At 45.0% G+C, this 19,644-nt stretch overlaps 1 protein-coding gene across 1 annotated transcript; it reads left to right on the forward strand.

The window, feature by feature from the left end:
* The first annotated feature begins 1,533 nt into the window (after positions 1-1,533).
* Positions 1,534-17,952, forward strand: LOC140199009 (signal-regulatory protein beta-1-like). Its single transcript, XM_072260384.1, has 4 exons — positions 1,534-1,779; positions 1,873-2,205; positions 4,915-5,194; positions 17,866-17,952. The coding sequence occupies exons 1-4, from the start codon at positions 1,731-1,733 to the stop codon at positions 17,867-17,869; spliced, it is 666 nt and encodes a 221-aa protein (XP_072116485.1). The 5' UTR covers positions 1,534-1,730; the 3' UTR covers positions 17,870-17,952.
* Positions 17,953-19,644: the final 1,692 nt, after the last annotated feature.

Raw genomic sequence — 19,644 nt, forward strand, 5'->3', positions numbered from 1 at the left:
CTCACTTTGCCCTGTTTTCTGTCCTTGCTTGTATGAAGGCGGTTTACCTATTTATGCAAGTACTTCTCCGACAATAGATGTGTAACAGCCTAATGTAACATTGTATGGAAATACAAGATAACACTGTCATAGGGAGCATGTGGGAGTGGACCCAAATGCAAGACACAGACACTGACGTACTAGGAACAGGACTAGGACTAGAGTTAAGCAAGCAAGGGAAGTGAGGAAGAAAGGGCGCTGGACATTGACACAGGCCCTGGATGAGAATAGGATGCAGGGCCTGGGCTTGGACATGGACAAGAAACACAGAACCCAGACAAGGAAATAGGAGCAAGGAGCCTGGACTAGTGAGACAGAACTCTGGAACCAGAGCCTGGACAAGGACCCAGAACCTGGGTCTTGCTTGGGACTCGGAACATGGGTCTTGCTTGGGACTCGGAACCGGAACCCGGGTCTAGGCTAGGACTCAGGACTCAGATCTTGGCAAGGACAGGGCGTTGCTACAGAACAGGACGTGGAACCCCAGCACAGGACGAGGGAACCCCAGCACCAAGCTGGGCAAGGCACGTGGACAGAATGAGAACACGAAGCCTTGACTTGGTCAACGGAGGACAGGAGCGCACAGCCTCGGTTGAGGGAGGACAGGAACATGGAACACAGAGCCAGGACCCCTCTTTGGAAACAGGATGTAGGGCCGGGACTCATACGCAGAACACAGAGATAGATCTCTACTCAAGGTAGCGGCAGACGGCCAGACCTACCCAGCAGAGGTGAGGGCACAAAGAGACAATTCGCAACACTAGGTAGTAGCAGACAGCCGGACCTACCTAATGAAGGCGTGGACACAGAGACAGTTCAAAACAACGATAGAAGTTCCTTATCTTGCTCCAGCAGTTGAACTTGACAGCAGTGCAGGCGAAGGTTGCAGGTGAGGGTTACAGGCGAGGCAGGGCTTCAGCAGAGACAGGGCAAGGCAAGGCAAGGCTTCAGACACTGGTTGCAGGGCGAGGTTTCAGGAGGAAGAGGCCAAGAAGGGATTCAGACGGGGGTGAGGGGAGGGTTTGACGGGAACAATCCAGCAACCAAGCCCTCGTCTCCCGAGGTCTTTATGTTTCTGCCCAAACGAGAATCAGGTGTCTTAATTAGAGCAACTAACAGAAACAATGGAAAACAGGACAACCTGGAATATGTATCGACGGACCGGACCGGACCGTGAACTGGAATGCGGACTCACGGACCGGACCATGACACAGACATGTTTTATACATTTAACAAGGTGCTTTATTAATGCAACAGAGTTAGTGAGTTTTTCAATGTTCGTCGTCAGCCGGGTCATACTGTCCGTGAACTCCCTGTCCTTTGCCTCCATATGCTCCAGTATTTGTTGTTTTTTAGTTTTAAGTCCTCCTGCGCGAGAGCCAACAGCAATTCCTTTTAAGTTTTTCTAGTCTTTAACTGGTCAAACGCGCACCAAGTATACCGTTTCCTCTTCGCTTGGTTTCTGTGTGTCCTGCACATGCCCAGTAGGAGGAGATTCGCCCAAATATCCGTCTAATGTGGACGGAGATTATTGAAAAACAATTGGTGTGGATGCCTACTGTTTTTACGCGAAACCGACGTTTTCAAAATTATCCGGTCTAGTGAGGACGTAGCCTAAGCTAAAACTGCCACAAACTCGCAGCGATTTATCAGAGCTGGGTGATTCCTGTCCCGACGCTTCCTTACCCAACATGTCACTACTCGGAAACTTACTGTACACGCTCTGGCTGTTTCTTCCGGGTAATTCACGCGCTCTCTCCGTTTGACATTTATTCTCGTTGCCTTCTCATAATTTTGAATCTTTTTGCTAATTGTGGTGATTTTCTGTTCTAGGGCCCGCTGTTGCTCTGAAAGTGAACCAGACACCTTCAGCTCTGACCCTTCTCCGAGGACAGACAGCTCGGATCGGCTGTTCCCTGTTATCCGGGGACGAGCGGGTGGATTCGGTGAGATATTTTTGGACGCGGACACCAGACAAACCTGTACACGGGTCCAATAATTTCTTGAAAAATGGCGCTCGGATCTCTGTATCTGTGAAGGAAGGCGGGCTGGTCATTCGGGAGGTGACTGTGGATGACTCTGACACCTACCATTGCTCAGCGCTGAGAATGGGTTCGGGCCCCTGGAAAACATATTTTGGAATCGGAACAGAAGTAACCATCCGAGGTACAGTACGTATGAAATGAAACCAGTAAACACTGGAAATACTCAGCAGACTGGGCAAAGTGTGAAGCGAGGGAACTGGAGCCAAAGTCTCAGACCAATGGCCGAGCTGCAAAACGAGGCTTCAGGTTCCTTTCTCCAAACGCGCCCTGACCTGCTGAAGGAATCTTGTCTTCGCGGCGTTTGGTTTGTGTTTTGCTTCTGACCCAAAGTAACCGGATTAAGCAACACCGAAACAATCTCCCGCATGGGGAAGAGAAGACAAGTCGCTGAATACATCAGCGCCACTTCCCAAAAATTCAGTGGTAGAGAGGTGGTTAAAAGGACCGACAAGAAATCGGTTAAACACTAGGGGGATTGGTAATGGCGAATCGGAACCGCGAAACGTCCTTGTTGGGACACACTGCCAGTATATTGTGTATCTTGTGACCAATGTGTGCCTGGTCGAACGGAGCTGAAAAATAAAACTAGAAAGTGCTGGAAACACTCAGCAGGTCAGGTCGCAAGTGCGGAGAGAGAAACAGAGTTAACGTTTGGTATTGAAGACCTTTCGTCAGAACAGCACATTTGGAAAGCGGTGAAATGATCGGACAAAGTCAGCATGGATTTGTGAAAGGAAAATCATGTCTGACGAATCTCATAGAATTTTTTGAGGATGTAACTAGTAGAGTGGATAGGGGAGAACCAGTGGATGTGGTATATTTGGATTTTCAGAAGGCTTTTGACAAGGTCCCACACAGGAGATTAGTGTGCAAACTTAAAGCACACGGTATTGGGGGTAAGGTATTGGTGTGGGTGGAGAGTTGGTTAGCAGACAGGAAGCAAAGAGTGGGAATAAACGGGACCTTTTCAGAATGGCAGGCGGTGACTAGTGGGGTACCGCAAGGCTCAGTGCTGGGACCCCAGTTGTTTACAATATATATTAATGACTTGGATGAGGGAATTAAATGCAGCATCTCCAAGTTTGCGGATGACACGAAGCTGGGTGGCAGTGTTAGCTGTGAGGAGGATGCTAAGAGGATGCAAGGTGACTTGGATAGGTTGGGTGAGTGGGCAAATTCATGGCAGATGCAATTTAATGTGGATAAATGTGAAGTTATCCACTTTGGTGGCAAAAATAGGAAGACAGATTATTATCTGAATGGTGGCCGATTAGGAAAAGGGGAGGTGCAACGAGACCTGGGTGTCATTATACACCAGTCATTGAAAGTGGGCATGCAGGTACAGCAGGCGGTGAAAAAAGCGAATGGTATGCTGGCATTTATAGCAAGAGGATTCGAGTACAGGAGCAGGGAGGTACTACTGCAGTTGTACAAGGCCTTGGTGAGACCACACCTGGAGTATTGTGTGCAGTTTTGGTCCCCTAATCTGAGGAAAGACATCCTTGCCATAGAGGGAGTACAAAGAAGGTTCACCAGATTGATTCCTGGGATGGCAGGACTTTCATATGAAGAAAGACTGGATGAACTGGGCTTGTACTCGTTGGAATTTAGAAGATTGAGGGGGGATCTGATTGAAACATATAAGATCCTAAAGGGATTGGACAGGCTAGATGCAGGAAGATTGTTCCCGATGTTGGGGAAGTCCAGAACGAGGGGTCAGAGTTTGAGAATAGAGGGGAAGCCTTTTAGGACCGAGATTAGGAAAAACTTCTTCACACAGAGAGTGGTGAATCTGTGGAATTCTCTGCCACATGAAACAGTTGAGGCCAGTTCATTGGCTATATTTAAGAGGGAGTTAGATATGGCCCTTGTGGCTACGGGGGTCAGGGGGTATGGAGGGAAGGCTGGGGCGGGGTTCTGAGTTGGATGATCAGCCATGATCATAATAAATGGCGGTGCAGGCTCGAAGGGCCGAATGGCCTACTCCTGCACCTATTTTCTATGTTTCTAACTCTTCTACTCTCCGACCTGACCTGCTGAATATTTGTTGGTTCTCTATACCTAGGTCTGAAGGCTGGCTGGTTATTCGCGAAGTAACTGCGGATGACTCTGACACTTAGCATTGCTCCGTTTTGTGAATGGATTCGAACTCCTGGAAAACATAGTTTGGGAGCGGAACAGAAGTAAACATCCAAGGTAAGTATGAAATGAAACCAGTAAAGGATGGGAATGCTCAGCAGGCGAGGCAAGCGAGGGAACTGGAGCCAACGTCTCAGACCAATGGCCGAGCTGGAAGAAGATTCTTTTCTCCAAACGCGCCCTGACCTGCTGAAGGAATCCTTTGCTTCTGAACCGTGAAACGTCCAACAAGGAGCGCACTAGCAGCGTAATTGTAACTGTAACTGGCCGGGGTGTGCCTGGAAGAAAGAAACGGAAAGGTAAAACCAGGACATGATGGAAACACTCGGGGCCCGTTGCTGATGAGAAACAAACGTTTGGTATTGAAGAACCTTCGTCAGAACTCTTCGACCTGAGACCTTACGTCTGTTTCTCTTCCCAAAGTTGCGACCTTACCTGTTGGATATTTCCAGTGGTTACTGTTTTTAATTTTAGATTTTCACTTGCTGTAATATTTCGAATTCGATCCGTTCCCGGGCTGTATTTTGTTTCTCTTCCTGACGGTGTGCATTTCGAGACTCAAAATAATCAACTCGATTCACATTGTTACCTTTGTATCGTGCACCGTCTTCAGTTCCGTCCACTCTTGCTGTCTGTATCCATTTGGGTTACAGTAAAATTCACCATGTGTTAATTCTCCCATTCTGTGCAGCGAAGCCTGACGTCTCCCTCTCTCTGGATCCCAAGAACGAAGCTGCTGGGATTCAGACTCTGATTTGTGTGGCGGCGGGATTTTTCCCGAAAGATCTGAGTATTTCTTGGGCTGTAACGGGAGATGTCTCGTATGAAACAAAGGCGGATCCGCTGAGGGTAAACGAGCCTGAGCTTCCGGCTGCTGGTGAACGACTCCCGGTGGGAGTCAGTTCGGGTCGCCACCTGCCTGGTTCGACACGGTACAGGGAGTGTGAAGACAAGTTTCATTTTCAAGCGAGGTAGGTGGTTTACACAGGGAGTAAATCTCACAACCTGCTTCTCCCAATTATGGGTGAAAGTGGAAGTAAATTTTGTAAATTTATACAAACCATGGGGTGAACGCAATTCGTCAATCTGAAAAGTAAAAGTTTGGGTAACGCCCTCAATATCTACAGTCTTTTATTGCAAAATCATTTATTTCAATATACTGAATTGATTAAAAAAACTGGCGCTGTAATGTTATGGTAAAACAGGCAGAAGATACAGACAGGTTAAATAGAATAATTACAAGAGCGCAGGGTTCCAGTTAGGTAGATTATCGGACGAAGACAAGATCATTTTTATTAGAAAATGGAAGGCCAACGATATGAAAAAAATGTTAACGATTAATTAAGAATTGTCCACTCATAAAGCAATGAAAGGAGTTAGGACGGTTGCAGTAAGTCCGGACTCGGAGTTGCTAGAGCTGACTTGGAGGCAATTACATGCGGCAGAACCAAGGCAGGGCGAAGTCGAGGAAGGATCCGAGGCGAGCTTCGATCGATTTAAGAGCCGAACTGAATCGGAAAGGTCGTGCACCGACTGAATCGAGCTGGCGTAGCCTAAGAGCATATCGAAGTGGCAGAGAGCGAGGAACGATCCGCGATTTGTACGATTTAAGCGTCGGGCCAGTTTGAATTAGTTTGTGTGTGGGGGTTGGAAGCGAGGGGCGGGTCACCTCGGCTCAATACTCCGCGGGGTTTGCTGGTATCTGCGTGGCACGGAGGCGGTGGCCTGCAGTTCAGTGGTCTTCTGGATCGTCTGCAATGATGCCTGGCTTTGTAAAGTTCAGTTCTCGGTGGTGTTCCCTTGCCTTTATTTATTGCATTATTTTTTTCTCTCTCCCTGTACACGAGATGTTTTACGGTCTTACTTTGTTTCTAATGGGTTCTGTTGGGGTTCTCTGCCTGTAAGGAGACGATTCTTAAGCTTGTATAAAGTATACATACTTTGAACTTTGAACAGGTATACCACTTTAGATACAGTTGGCGTGGTTGACCGAGCAGAGGAAAGCCACCGTGGAAAACGACAGTCAGTGGGTGTAAAAATAGGATGATTTGGCAGGCAAAGGCGTGGCTGAGGACCTGGTGCAGGGGACAGGGGTTCAGATTCATGGATCATTGGGATCTCTTCTGTGGAAGGTACAAACTGTACCCGAGGGGCTCCGATATCCTTGGGGGCAGGTTTGCTAGATTTGTTCGGGAGGTAGAAAAAGATCTAGTGTTATCACTGTATATATAACAAAGCTCTCGCTCTAAGTAAGAACTGGAATTCGATTGTAAACAAGGTGGGGGAGCTGAAACCTGATTGGATGAAGACTTACCAGTCCGGAGGGTCGGGCAACGGGGGTTTAAATACCACTGCACTCGACATGGCCAGGCATCATCCCTGAAGAAGATGGCGGAGTTTGACATTGAAACGTTAGTTATAATCGATACCCGGCTGGAAGTCCGAGAAGAGTTGATTTGTTCGGGAGGGTTTAAACTAATTTGGCAGGGTGATGGGAACAGGAGTGATAGTTGTGAGGATGAGGCAATTGGCTTACAAACAAAAGCAATGTGTAATGAGACTCCTAGAAAGGAGGGGCTGATGAAATGGCAAAACTGCAGTCAACAGGATGAGTTGCAATGTAAAAGGGGAAAAAATTGAAAAGGATGAATACAGTGCTGAAGTTGTAATATTTGAATGAGCGTAGTAAACGGAATAAGGTAGGTAGGTGCACTGGTAGCACAGTTACAGATTGGCAGGTTTGATGTTGTAGGCATGACTGAATCATGGCTGAAAGCAGATTATAACTGGAAGGTTAATGTCCAAGGATACACATTGTATCAAAACGACAGACAGGAGGGCAGAGGAGGCGGCATAGCTCCACTGGTAAAAACTTAAATCATTAGAAAGAGATGACGTTTGGATGAAAGGTATTGAATCGTTGTGGGTAGAGCTAAGCCACTGCACGGGTAAAAATACCCTGATGGGAGTTATATACACACCCCCAAATGGTACTAAGAATGCGGTCTGCCAATTATAATGGGAGCTAGGAAATGCATGTCAAAAAAGCAATGTTATATTTGTCATGGGCGATTTCAATATATAGGTAGATTGGGAAAATCAAGTTGGTGCTGGATTCCAGGAGAGTGAATTTCCAGAGCGCCTACAAGCTGTTTTTTTTTTTAGAGCAGCTCAGCTAATGGTTGAGGCCACCAGGGATCAGCTATTCTGGATTGGGTGTTGTGCAGTGAACCAGAATTGATTTGAGAGCTGAAGGTAAAAGAACCCTGAGTGGCAAGTGATCATAATATGATTGAATTCACCCTGAATTTGAGAAGGAGAAGCTAAAGTCAGCTGTATCAGTATTACAGTGGAGTAAGAGGAATTACAGAGGCATGAGAGAGGAGTTGGCCAGAATTGATTGGAAAAGAACACTGGCAGGGATGATGACATAGCAGCAATGTCTGGAATTTCTGGAAGCAATTCAGCAGGCACAGGATAAGTACATCCCAAAGAGGAAGGCCTATTCCAAAGGCAAGGTGACACAACCAGGGCAAACAAGAGAAGTCAAAGCCAACATAAAAGCCAAAGACAGGGAATATAATAGAGCAAAAATTAGTAGGACGTTAGAGGACTGGGAAGCTTTTAAAAACCAACAGAAGGCAATTTCAAACATCACTAAGAAGGAAAAAATGGAATACAAAAATAAGCTGGCCAATAATATTAAAGTTTCTTGAGATACATAAACTGTAAAAGACAAGTGTGAATAGATATTAGACCACTGGAAAATGATGCTATTGAGGTAGTAATGGGGGACAAGTAAATAGCAGACAAAGTATTTTGCATCTGTCTTCACTGTGGAAGACACCAGCAGTATGGTGGAAGTTCCAGAGCGTCAGGGGCCAGAAGTGTGTTGATTTGCCATTTATAAGGAGAAGGTTATTGGGAAACTGAAAGGTGTGAAATAAGTCACCTGGACCAGATGGTGTACACTCTAGGGTTCTAAAAAAGGAGGCAGAAGAGATTGTGGAAGCATTAGTAATGATCTTTTAAGAATCACTAGTTTCTGGAATGGCCGGCTGGTGGCAGAGTGGCATCAGCACCGGACTGCGGAGTGAAGGCTCCCAAGTTTGAATCCAGCCAGTTCCCTTGCACGCTTTCCATCCGTGCTGGGTTGAGCATCAAGCTAGCGACTGGGCCTCGTAAAAATAAGAAAGCCTGCTAGAAAAAATGCCGTCATGACGGCGTCCTGATGACTCCACTCGGAGTTAAGGGCTTTCTTCTTCTTCTTCAGTTTCTGGAATGGTTCCAGAAGACTGAAAAAGGTGCAAATAGAAACATAGAAAACCTACAGCACAGTACAGGCCCTTCTGCCCACGAAGCTATGCCAAACATGTCCCTACCTTAGAAATTACCTAGGGTTACCCATAGCCCTCTATTTTTCTGAGCTCCATGTACCTATCCAGGAGTCTCTTAAAAGACCCTATCGTATCTGCTTCCACCACCACTGCTGGCAGCCCATTTGACACACTCATCACTCTCTGCATAAAAAACTTACCCCTGACATCACCTCTGTACCTACATCCAAGCACCTTAAAACTGTGCTCTCTTGTGCTAGCCATTTTAGCCCTGGGAAAAATCCTCTGACTATCCACATAATCAATACCTCTCATCATCTTATACACCTCCATCAGGTCACCTCTCATCCTCCGCCACTCCAAGGAGAAAAGGTCGAGTTCATTCAGCCTATTCTCATAAGGCATGCTCCCCAACCCAGGCAACATCCTTGTAAGTCTCCTCTGCACCCTTTCTATGAGAGATGGCACTATGGCAAACTAGGAAACTTGACAATACTCCAACAATCTTTTTGAAAAATGAGATCTAGCACATACTAACTTACTGCTGTGCTGTGTGGCTTGCAGAGTAAAGACCACTTATTACTTACTAGGTTTGTAAACAGTCAACTATTAGCCTCAAAAACAGGAACAGCACTGACACAGAAGCCTAGATATTTACAAAGTCAGATGCTTGTTTTTCAAAATTAAAGCCTAGTTCTTCTGGATTTCTTCGCAGCAGAGTCCTTGATCACAAAATAATCTGCAGATGCTGGGGTCAAAGCAACACTCACAACACGCTGGAGGAACTCAGCAGGTCGGGTGAACCTACCAGCCTTCTCCTTCCCACCCTCCCCCCACCTTCTTTATAGGGCCTCTGCCCCTTCCCCCTACAGTCCTGACGAAGGGTTCCGGCCCGAAACGTCGACCGATCTTTTCCAGGGATGCTGCCCGACCTGCTGAGTTCCTCCAGCGTGTTGTGAGTGTTGCAGAGTCCTTGATCAGATGACTAAAATCCAGTTTCCAAACAAGATTACTTTCCAGTGACATCAAAGTAAGATGATTTAGCCTGTCCTGTCCCATTGTGGATCTGAGCCTATTCTTCACTAGCTTGAGCTTGGAGAAAGATCGCTCACCTCTTGCATTTGTGACAGGGAGAGTCAGGTAAAGCCTCAAAGCAATGCTTACATTAGGGAAGATGACCCGCAAGTTGTATTTTTTTTCTCTGAGGAAGCATAAAAGCTCTTGCAGATGAAATATCTTTGCCACTTACAAATTCCCTGAAATGGATAATCTCCTCCACAAAGTCTAACTGCAGGTCAGCTAAATATCTGCTTTGGAGATAGATGCTCCCTTGTGCAGATCTTGTACAGAGAGAGAAGGGATATTGTTTAGGATGCCAAATGTATTGTTAAAGTCATTATATGATGCAAATCTGCAATCAATTTTTGCAAGTAATCTATCCATCACGACCAAAAAAAAGTAGCTGAGAATTTTTCTCTGGCTGGCAAGCCAACATCAGGTGTTGTGGATTCATCCAGAAAGGTTTTAAGTTTTCTTTGTCATTGGGTGTCTTCTTTGTACACTTGTGAGACTGTTGGAGACATAGTTTTAGCTTGGGTCTCAAAAGTACCAAATTGATCATGCAATCTTGCTATGCATCCCCGTAGTGATCTCACCAAATCCACAGCATTACACAGGTCTAGATTTACAGCTTGCAATGCAACACTTGCACTTTCAAAGCGCTGAAGAATGCAATGCCACAATTTGCTCAGAAAAGCTATCTCAAGCTTGTCCAATTTTTTGATAATGAACTTGCTTCATTTCTAGTTGCCACATTCTGATTAATGTCATCTGCAATGCTCTTTAACGAATCTTGAATATTGGCATGATTTCTGCACAATGCCTGTGTGGCTTCTGCATGTGCAGCCCATCTAGTATTAGAGACAGACTTCAGAGTTTCAGTGCGCTTGTTCACATTAGGCTGAAGTCCTGCGGTCACCACCTTCCACCTAGAAGTTGACTTGGAGCAGAAGTTGAACACATTCTGCACGAAGCTGAAAAAAATCAGCTGTTTCAACACAACAGTTGACACTGTTGATTCCAACAAGATTCAGTGTGTGTGCTGCACATGGAACCCACTCAGCAAGTGGATTGATTTCCTTGATGCGGGATTGTAAGCCTTTGTATGCACCGGACATATATGCAGCTGTCATAAGCACAGCCCCCTGCAGTTGCTTATGTCAATATTCACCTCTCCTAAAACTTTGAGCAGAGACTCTCAATGAGTAGAAATCGTAAGAATCGCTCCTGAATGTTTCCATCAGTTGACACATAACGTAAAATGAATGTGAGCTGATCTACGTGTGCAACATCTGTGCTTGAATCGATGCTAATAGAAAAGTATTTGGCTATTTTGACTTCACTTGACGATCCCTGACAGAACTCGATTGCTCTTGAGCTCAATAAACTCCTCACATGTTTTAGGTGAGGGATATGAAGGGGTGCCTGATCCTGCATTTCCAAATTTCTGTATGTGCGCCTTCAAAAACGGGTCAAGCTCACTTATTACCTCTAGAATGCCCATCATGTGGTTGCTGTTATCAGGCCTGACAAATATGTCACTGGAGCCTCGGATAGCCAGTCTCCTCTCGACCAAAAACTTCACAACCGCCACCACTCTTCTCAATACATCGGTCCAGTAGATACACTTTGACTCGAACTGTTTTTGCAGTTCTGTATCAATTCTCCCGCTGTCAAACGCTAGTGTAACATAGGTCAGTATCGTTTTCCTGCGGTGTTTGCTATTTTCATGCTGTCCTATGTGCTCAGCGGCACGTTTCCAGTTGCTAAATCCAGTTTCAAAGATAGACTTGACAGTTCCCATCACTGAAGATGCAGTGTGCAAAACAAAACACACAGCCGGTGGGAGGGGAATATAAGAGCCATTGACTTGATACGTACTGGCCTTTTACGAGCTTGTGTTTGAAGTGAAATTTGGAGAAAAAATTTCTCTGCTGTTTGTATACTCGTTCTGAAGTTTTGATATCCACATCCTTATTCTGGCAGGACTTTGGCACTTTCTTAGCCCAGTACGCTCGGACTGAATCATCTAACGTTTCCTTTCCCCAGTGAGCAGGATCAGTGCTGTAAGGATCCTCAGTAGTGGTAACGTTAACATCCTCCTTCCTCGCCTCCCACAGTAGCCTAGGGTACATCTCATCTGGTCCCGGTGACACATCCAATTTGATGCTTTCCAAAAGCTCCAGCATATCCTGTTTCTTAATACCTACATGCTCAAGCTTTTCAGTCCACTTTAAGTCATCCCTACAATCGCCAAGGTCCTTTTCCATAGTGAATACTGAAGCAAATTACTTATTAAGTACCTCTGCTATCTCCTCTGGTTCCATTTACACTTTTCCACTGTCACACTTGATTGGTCCTATTCTCTCATGTCTTATCCTCTTGCTCTTCATGTACTTGTAGAATGCCTTGGAATTTTCCTTAATCATGTCCACCAAGGCTTCTCATGGCCCCTCCTGGCTCTCCTAATTTCTTTCTTAAACTCCTTCCTGCTAGCCTTATAAACTTCTAGATCTCTATCATTACCTAGTTTGTTGAACCTCTTGTAGGTTCTTCTCTTGTACACTTGCCACAAAAGGAGAGGGGCAGAAGAAGGGAAATCCTAGGCTAGTTACCAGTCTGACATTAGTGGTTGGGTGGCAGTTGGTGTCAATTATTAAGGGTGTGGTTTCAGGGCACTTGGAAGCACATGATAAAATAGGGTGTAGCCAGAATGGTTTCCTCATGGGAAAATCTTGCCTACCCATCTCTTGAAATTCTTTGAAGAAATAACAAGCAGAATAGACAAAAGAAGAATAGGTTGATGTTGTGTACTTCGATTTTCAGAAGGCTTTTGACGACGTGACACACATGAGGTTGCTTAACAAATTAAGAGCCCATGGTAGTACAGGAAAGATGGACTAGCATCAATTAAGCAGTGGCTCATTGGCAGGAAGCAAAAAATGGGAATAAGGGAACCTTTTCTGATCGGTGGCCAGCGACTAGAGGTGTTCTGAGAGGGAGTGTGTGTTTTGGGACTGATTCTTTTGACATTATATGTCAATGACTTGGATGACAGAACGGATGGTTTTGTTGCAAAGTTCATTGGTGATTACAAAGATACAGTAGATGGAGGGACTGTCATGGTCCGGTCCGTAAGGTCCGCATTCCGGTTCACGGTCTGGTCCATCGACCCTTGCTTCAGGTTTTCCTGTCTACCCTGTTTCTTTTCTTGTTGAGCTCTAATTGAGGCAGCTGATGCTTGTTGGGGCTGGCTGCATAAATACCTTCAGAGACCAGGGCGTGGCTGCTGGATTGTTCTTGTCCTTACTCCTTGTATCCCTTCCCCTGCCTTCTGTTTCCTGGCCTGAAGCCCTGCCTTGTCTTGCCGGTAACTCTCGCCTCACCTGAAGTTTTGTCTTGCCTTGCATTGCCTGAAGCCTTGCCTTGTCTTGCTGTCTTGTCCTGGAGTCACCCCGTACCTAGCTCCCTTCCTGTCCCTTGCCTCCGCCAGGTAAGTCAGGCTGTCTTGCCATTACCCTGCGGTTGGTTCTGTCCCTTCCTGTTCCTAGCCTCTGTCAGGTAAGTCAGGCCGTATTGCTGTTACCTACAGTGGGTTCTGTCCCTTCCTAACCCTTGCCTCCGTCGGGTAAGCTAGGCCGTCTTGCCGTTACCTGCGGTTGGTTCCGTCCCTTCCCTCCATCGGGTGGAGTTCCACGCCCTGCCCAGGAGTTCCGCACCCTGCCCAGGAGTTCCATGCCCTGCCCAGGAGGAGCCTCCAGTCTCCTGCCAAGCCTCGCCTGAAGTCTCTAGCCTCTAGCCTCAAGCCTGAAGACTCCAGCCTCTTGCCTCCTGCCAAGCCTCGCCTGAAGTCTCTAGCCTCTAGCCTCAAGCCTGAAGACTCCAGCCTCTTGCCTCCTGCCAAGCCTCGCCTGAAGTCTCTAGCCTGTAGCCTCAAGCCTAAAGACTCCCGCCTCCTGCCTCCTGCCAAGCCTCGCTTCAAGCCTCTAGCCTCAAGCCTGAAGACTCCAGCCTCCTGCCAAGCCTCGCCTCGTCTCTAGCCTCTAGCCTCAAGCCTGAAGACTCTAGCCTCCTGCCTCCTGCCAAGCCTTGCCTCTAGTCTCTAGCCTGTAGCCTGAAGACTCCAGCCTTCTGCCTCCTGCCAAGCCTCACCTCAAGTCTCTAGCCTCTAGCCTCCTGCCTCCTGCCAAGCCTCGCCTCTAGTCTCTAGCCTCAAGCCTGAAGACTCCAGCCTCATCCTGCCTGCCAGCCAAGCCTCGTCCTTGCCTAGTTCTGGGGTCCGAGCCAGAGACAAGACCCAGGTACTGGGTCCTTGTCCAGTCTCTGGCTCGGGGTCCAAGCCCGGGCTCCTAGCTCTCTTGTCCAGTCCTGTTCTGGGTTCCTGGTTTTCGTGTCCACGTCCTTGCCCTCACCCTGTATCCTTCTCCTGTCCCTAGTTCTTCAGTGTCTGTGTCTTGCACTTAGGTCTGTTCCTAGCCACCTCCTTATGATGAGGACTGAACCAAGGATGTAATGTTGAGTCTTTATAAAGCAATGGTGAGGCCTCATTTGGAGTATTGTGAGCAGTTTTGGGCCCCTTATAAGACCTCAAGACATAGGGGCAGAATTAGGCCTTTCAGCCCATCAAGTCTGCTCCACCATTGCATCATAGCTGATCGCGGATCTCACTCAATCCCACACACCTGCCTTCTTGCTATATTCTTTGATGCCCTGGCTGACTAGGAAATGATCAGCTTCTGCCTTAAATATACAAATGGACTTGGCTTCCACTGCAGTCTGTGGCCGAGCAGTCCACAGATTTACTACTCCCTGGCTAAAAGAATTTCTCCTTTCCTCTTTCTAAAGGCTCAACCCTTAATTTTGAGGCTGTACCCTCTAATTGAGGATACCCCACCATAGAAAGCATCCTCTCCACATCCACCCTATCTGGTCCTTTCAACATTTGGTGAGTTTTAATGAGATTCCCCTGCATTCTTCTAATTTTCGGTGAGTACAGACCCAAAGTTGCCAAATGCTCCGCCTTATCAAATGCCTTCTGAAAATCCAAGTAAATGACATCCACTGCCTCTTCCTTGTCCACCCTGCTTGCTACTCCCTTGAATAACTCTAACAGATTTGTCAAGTAAGATTACCCTTCACAGAAACCATGCTGAATTTGACTTATTTTATCATTAGTCTCCAAGTACCCTGAAACTTCATCCTTATTAGTAGACTCCAGCACTTTTCCAACCACTGAAGTTAGGCTAACTGACCTATAATTTCCTTTTTTTTTGCCTTCCTCCCTTCTTAAGAGTGAAATAACATTTGCAATCTTCTGGGACCATCCAGAATCAGGCGATTCTTGGAAGATCATGACAAATGGATCTATTATCAACCTCTCTCAGGAAGGATGTGCTGACACTGGAGTGGGTTCATAGGAGTTCATCATAGGAAAATGATTCCAGGATTGAAGGGCTTGTTGAAAGGGCTGCAGAGAGTGGATGTGGAGAGGATGTTTCTAATGGTAGGAGAGTCTAGGACCAGAGGACCAGAAACCGCAGCCTCAGAATAGAGGCTTTCATAATGGAGATGAAGAGGAATTTCTTTAGTTAGAGTGGTAAATCTGTGGAATTTGTTGTCACAGGTGGCTGTGGAGGCCAAGTCATTTCATATATTTAAGGCAGAGTTTGATAGATTCTTGATCGGTTGGGGCAGGAACGGAGATGGAGAAAAGGCAGGGGATTGGGGCTGAGAGGGAAAATGGATCAGCCATGATGAACTTGATGGGCCAAATGACTCAATTATACTCCTTTGGTCAGTCAGGTCTTTGGCACTGTGGCTGAGAAGGGAAGGGAGGAAAAGAGTGAGCTGTAATGATAGTAGTTTCATTGGTTTGGGGAACAGACAGATGGTTCTGTGGATGAGATTGAGATTCCTGCACTGTGTGGTGCCACAACAACAACCACTCACTGAATTTCACAAGACCAAAGAGCTGATTATTGACTACAGGTGGGTGAAACTGGAAGTCCATAAGCCAGTCCTCTTTAGGAGATCAGAGGTGGAGAGTGTCAGCAGCTTTAAATTCCTCCGTGTTACCATTTCAAAGAATCTGTTCTGGGTCCTGCATGTAAGCAATAAACAAATTTGCGATGACAACAAAATTGGGGGTGTAGTCGATAGTGAGGAAGGCTATTAAAGCTTGGAATGGGAACTGGACCAGATGACAAAAATTGGCTGAAAACTGGCAGTGTGAGGTGGTGCAGTTTGGTAGGACAAACCTGGCTTGGATTTACACGGTAGAGCACTGAGGAGTGTGGTAGAACAGAGAGGTATAGTGGAATATAAATCCATAATTCTGAGAAAGTAGCATCACAGATAGAGCTGTTAAGAAAGGTTTTGGCACATTGGCCTTCATACTCCAGTATTGAGTACAGGAATTGGGAACGATATGAAGTTGTGTATGACGTTGGTAAGGCCTAATTTGGAGTACCGTGTGCATTTCTGGTCACCTGTCAATAAGAATGAAGGAGTGCCGAGAAAATTTACAACAATGGTGCCAGGACTTGAGGACTTGAGTTATAGGGAAAGGTTGAATAGGTTAGGATTTTCGTCCATAGAGCACAGAAGACTGAGGGGAGATTTGATTGAGGTATACAAAATTCTGAGCGGTAGGTGCAAGCAGGCTTTCTCCACTGAGAATGGGTGAGACCAGAACTAGAGGTCATGGGTTAAGATGAAAGGTGAAATGTTTAAAGGGAACATAAGGGGTTATTTCTTCACTCAGAGGGTCGTGAGAGCGTGGTATGAGCTGCCAGCAGAAATTGTGGATGCAGGTTTGATTTTAACGTTTAAGAGAAATTTGATAGGTGCATGGAGAGAAGTTACCATTGGAAAATTAATGTATGCTTGAATTTATTTTCCTACTATCAGTGTTCTTTAAACCATCTGCACAGCAGACTTCAGCTTAATATATATGCTACTGTGGATTATATTCTATAAAGGAAAATTACTGTATTTCCAGCAAGATTAGTCTTGGGGTACTTAAATTGTATTTAACCAAATATAATTTGTCATAAATATCCATGTAGATCATACTGTCACTTTGCTAGAGTGCTATTATAGTCTTATCAGTGTATATTTGGAATATAATGAAACATAATATTTAGTTAAAACAATTAAAACCAGAATTTAACTTGTGAAAAAATGTAAGTTGCCACACAGTTTACATGTGGTCTACTTGTGGTCAAGTAACTGCAATACAGCTGTAGTTTGAGATGAAACATTTGATTTGTAGTGGAAGATCTAAATTGCACAATTAAAGTGAATATATGGGTGCAGTTGTAAATCAGAGTATGCATGAGCACTGAGTAACTAATGATGCACCATGGAAATATTTGCAGAAACTTGGTCATGGAGGGACATCAGATCATTGTTAGACTTTTTAAAATGCATTTGATTTCACATGATCTCTAGCCACTGTTAATTCCCTCCCCCATGAGAGCAGCTAATAATGATATTGAATGAATTGATGCTAATTGTTTAGAATGATCATTTCCTTTTTTTAAAAACTGAATCTATTTTGGACTTTGCAATCCACAAGTTATTCCTTCAGGTTTACTTAGAATAAGTATACACTACAAGAAATTCAAATACATCATTAATATTTAATCTGAAATGTTCCTTCCCCAAATGACAAATATTTTCAGCATTTAAAATGTTCAAAATCTGGGATGTTTTACTTTTCAATTACTATTGAAAGACACTACTAAACTCTAGAACATTCAGATATTATGACATTTCCAATGCTTGTTTCATACTGTGCTGCATGAATTATACTGAACCACATTTAGCACATTTCATTAATAAACAAAATGTAATTTGCATCAGATGAACTGATTAATTTTAATTCCAACATCTGGTTTTGATATTGTGTTTTACTTTTGAAAAAACCTCACAGTTCCTATCAATGCTTTTTAAGATTAGAGAGAACCCTAGAAGCAATGCAAGTATGGGTCAAAAATATGTGATTGTCATACACATGCAAAAATAGGTCAGTGACAATCCAATTTATTTTAAGATGCTCAGATCAGAAAACAAAACTGCAAAAAAACAAAGAAGCCATCTATGCCAGGTCTTTTGTCTCTCAGTTATTCTATTAGAAAAATGGCCAGATTTTTAAAAAATGCAGCAGCAAGAATTTCAGTTTGCATTAAAGGTTGTTAGATTATTGAAGGAGAATGATGATAATCTGTCTACTCTATTTGCAGATGACCATCTTATCCCGTTTATCCTACGTGCTGTCATCATCACCGTGGGAACTAGTTTATTATTGCTGGTAGTGATTGTGTTCAGTTTTGTTGGTAAGTTGCAATGAATGAAATTCTTTAGAAACTGTATTAGCAGATGACCATCTTATCCCGTTTATCCTACGTGCTGTCATCATCACCGTGGGAACTAGTTTATTATTGCTGGTAGTGATTGTGTTCAGTTTTGTTGGTAAGTTGCAATGAATGAAATTCTTTAGAAACTGTATTAGGGATTATTCTGGAGTTATGAAATTATATGAATATAGCAGTTTAATTCAAGCAAGAAACAGTCCGCAGTTCTTAATGTAAACAAACCTGTAATTAAAAGGACGGTTTCGCAAACAAACAATATGTTTGGCTGCTGAAAGATATGGCTTACAAAGTGAAGTGACCATGAGTTCTGGTTTGCATCAGCCAAACACAAAACAATGGGAAATAAACTCTTCTTGGGCTTCCAGCCAGGTACAAGTATCAATTTTAGCCGATGTTTCAATGACAAACTCTGCCATCTTCATCAGGGATGGCAGAGGGCCTAGGCATGCCTAGGCATGTCCAGTCTGGTGGTATTTATACCCCCGCGGTCTGTCCCTCCTGATTGGTTAGACCTCATCCAATCAGGTTTCTGCTGTCCCACCTTGTTTACAATCAAATTCCAGTTCTTACTTATCAAGACCTTCGTCTTTGATAAAATTCTTTTTCTCTAGTTTTATTTCAATTACTTCCTTCACCAGGAGGTCCCCAAAGCCATTTGTGCAGCACAGCAGTTTTGTGCCATCGGAGTCAATTCCATGGCTGTTGTGAATGCAATGTCTTGCTACCACTGATTTCTTTGTGTAACCCAAACAGATACAACTTCTATGCTCTTTGATTTGGGTTTCCACCGTGCGTCTCATCACATTGAAATTAGATTAGTAAGAACTGGAACTTAACTGTAAACGAGGTGGGACAGCAGAAACCTGATTGGATGAGAACTAACTAATCAGGAAGGACGGACTGTGGGGGTATGTATACCACTGAACTGGACATGCCTAGGCATCATCACTGATGAAGATGGCAGAGTTTGTCATCAAAATGTTGGTTAAAGTCAACCTGAGAAGAGTTTATTTGTCATGTATGCAGGGAAACCACTCAATTCTTTTTCATAAAACCATGGGGTTATGCTAATTGGTCTGCATCAAACCAGACAACACTGGTTAAGCTACTTACACCGTGGTGACTGAGCTGAAGGGAGCTTGCAGAGCAGACTGAATTTGTCACTGAGTGCATCAAACATAGGCACAGAGACATCTGATCAATCCGTATTTGGTGTATTTCCTTACTTAAAGCCCTCACAGCTTAATTTTGGGTGCCTGGCATCTCTCTCGCCAGAAGTTTTTACACTTTACTTTGTCCCAACCAACTCTGGCCTTTTACCTCTTCTCGTCTATCACCTCCCCCTGGGCCCCTACTCCTCCCCTTCCCCTCCAGCCTTTACCATTCAGAATATAGTATTAATGGTAAGACTCTTGGCAGTGTGGAGGGTCAGAGGGATCTTGGGGTCAGAGTCCATAGGACACTCAAGTTGCTGTGAAGGTTGACTCTGTGGTTAAGAAGGCATACAGTGCATTGGCCTTCATCAACCATGGGACTGACCTTAGGAGCCGAGAGGTAATGTTGCAGCTATATAGGACCCTGGTCAGACCCCACTTGGAGTACTGCGCTCAGTTTTGGTTGCCGCGCTATAGGAAGGATGTGGAAAGC

Source organism: Mobula birostris, chromosome 6 (assembly GCF_030028105.1).
Source record: "Mobula birostris isolate sMobBir1 chromosome 6, sMobBir1.hap1, whole genome shotgun sequence".
NCBI lineage: Eukaryota > Metazoa > Chordata > Chondrichthyes > Myliobatiformes > Myliobatidae > Mobula > Mobula birostris.

Excerpts from the sequence above, each read along its gene's own strand:
- LOC140199009 (XM_072260384.1), top strand. The coding sequence starts at position 1,731 with ATGTCACTACTCGGAAACTTACTGTACACGCTCTGGCTGTTTCTTCCG. Across the intron at positions 1,780-1,872 it reads GCTCTGGCTGTTTCTTCCGG|GGCCCGCTGTTGCTCTGAAA; the intron begins GTAATTCACGCG and ends TTTCTGTTCTAG. Across the intron at positions 2,206-4,914 it reads AACAGAAGTAACCATCCGAG|CGAAGCCTGACGTCTCCCTC; the intron begins GTACAGTACGTA and ends CATTCTGTGCAG.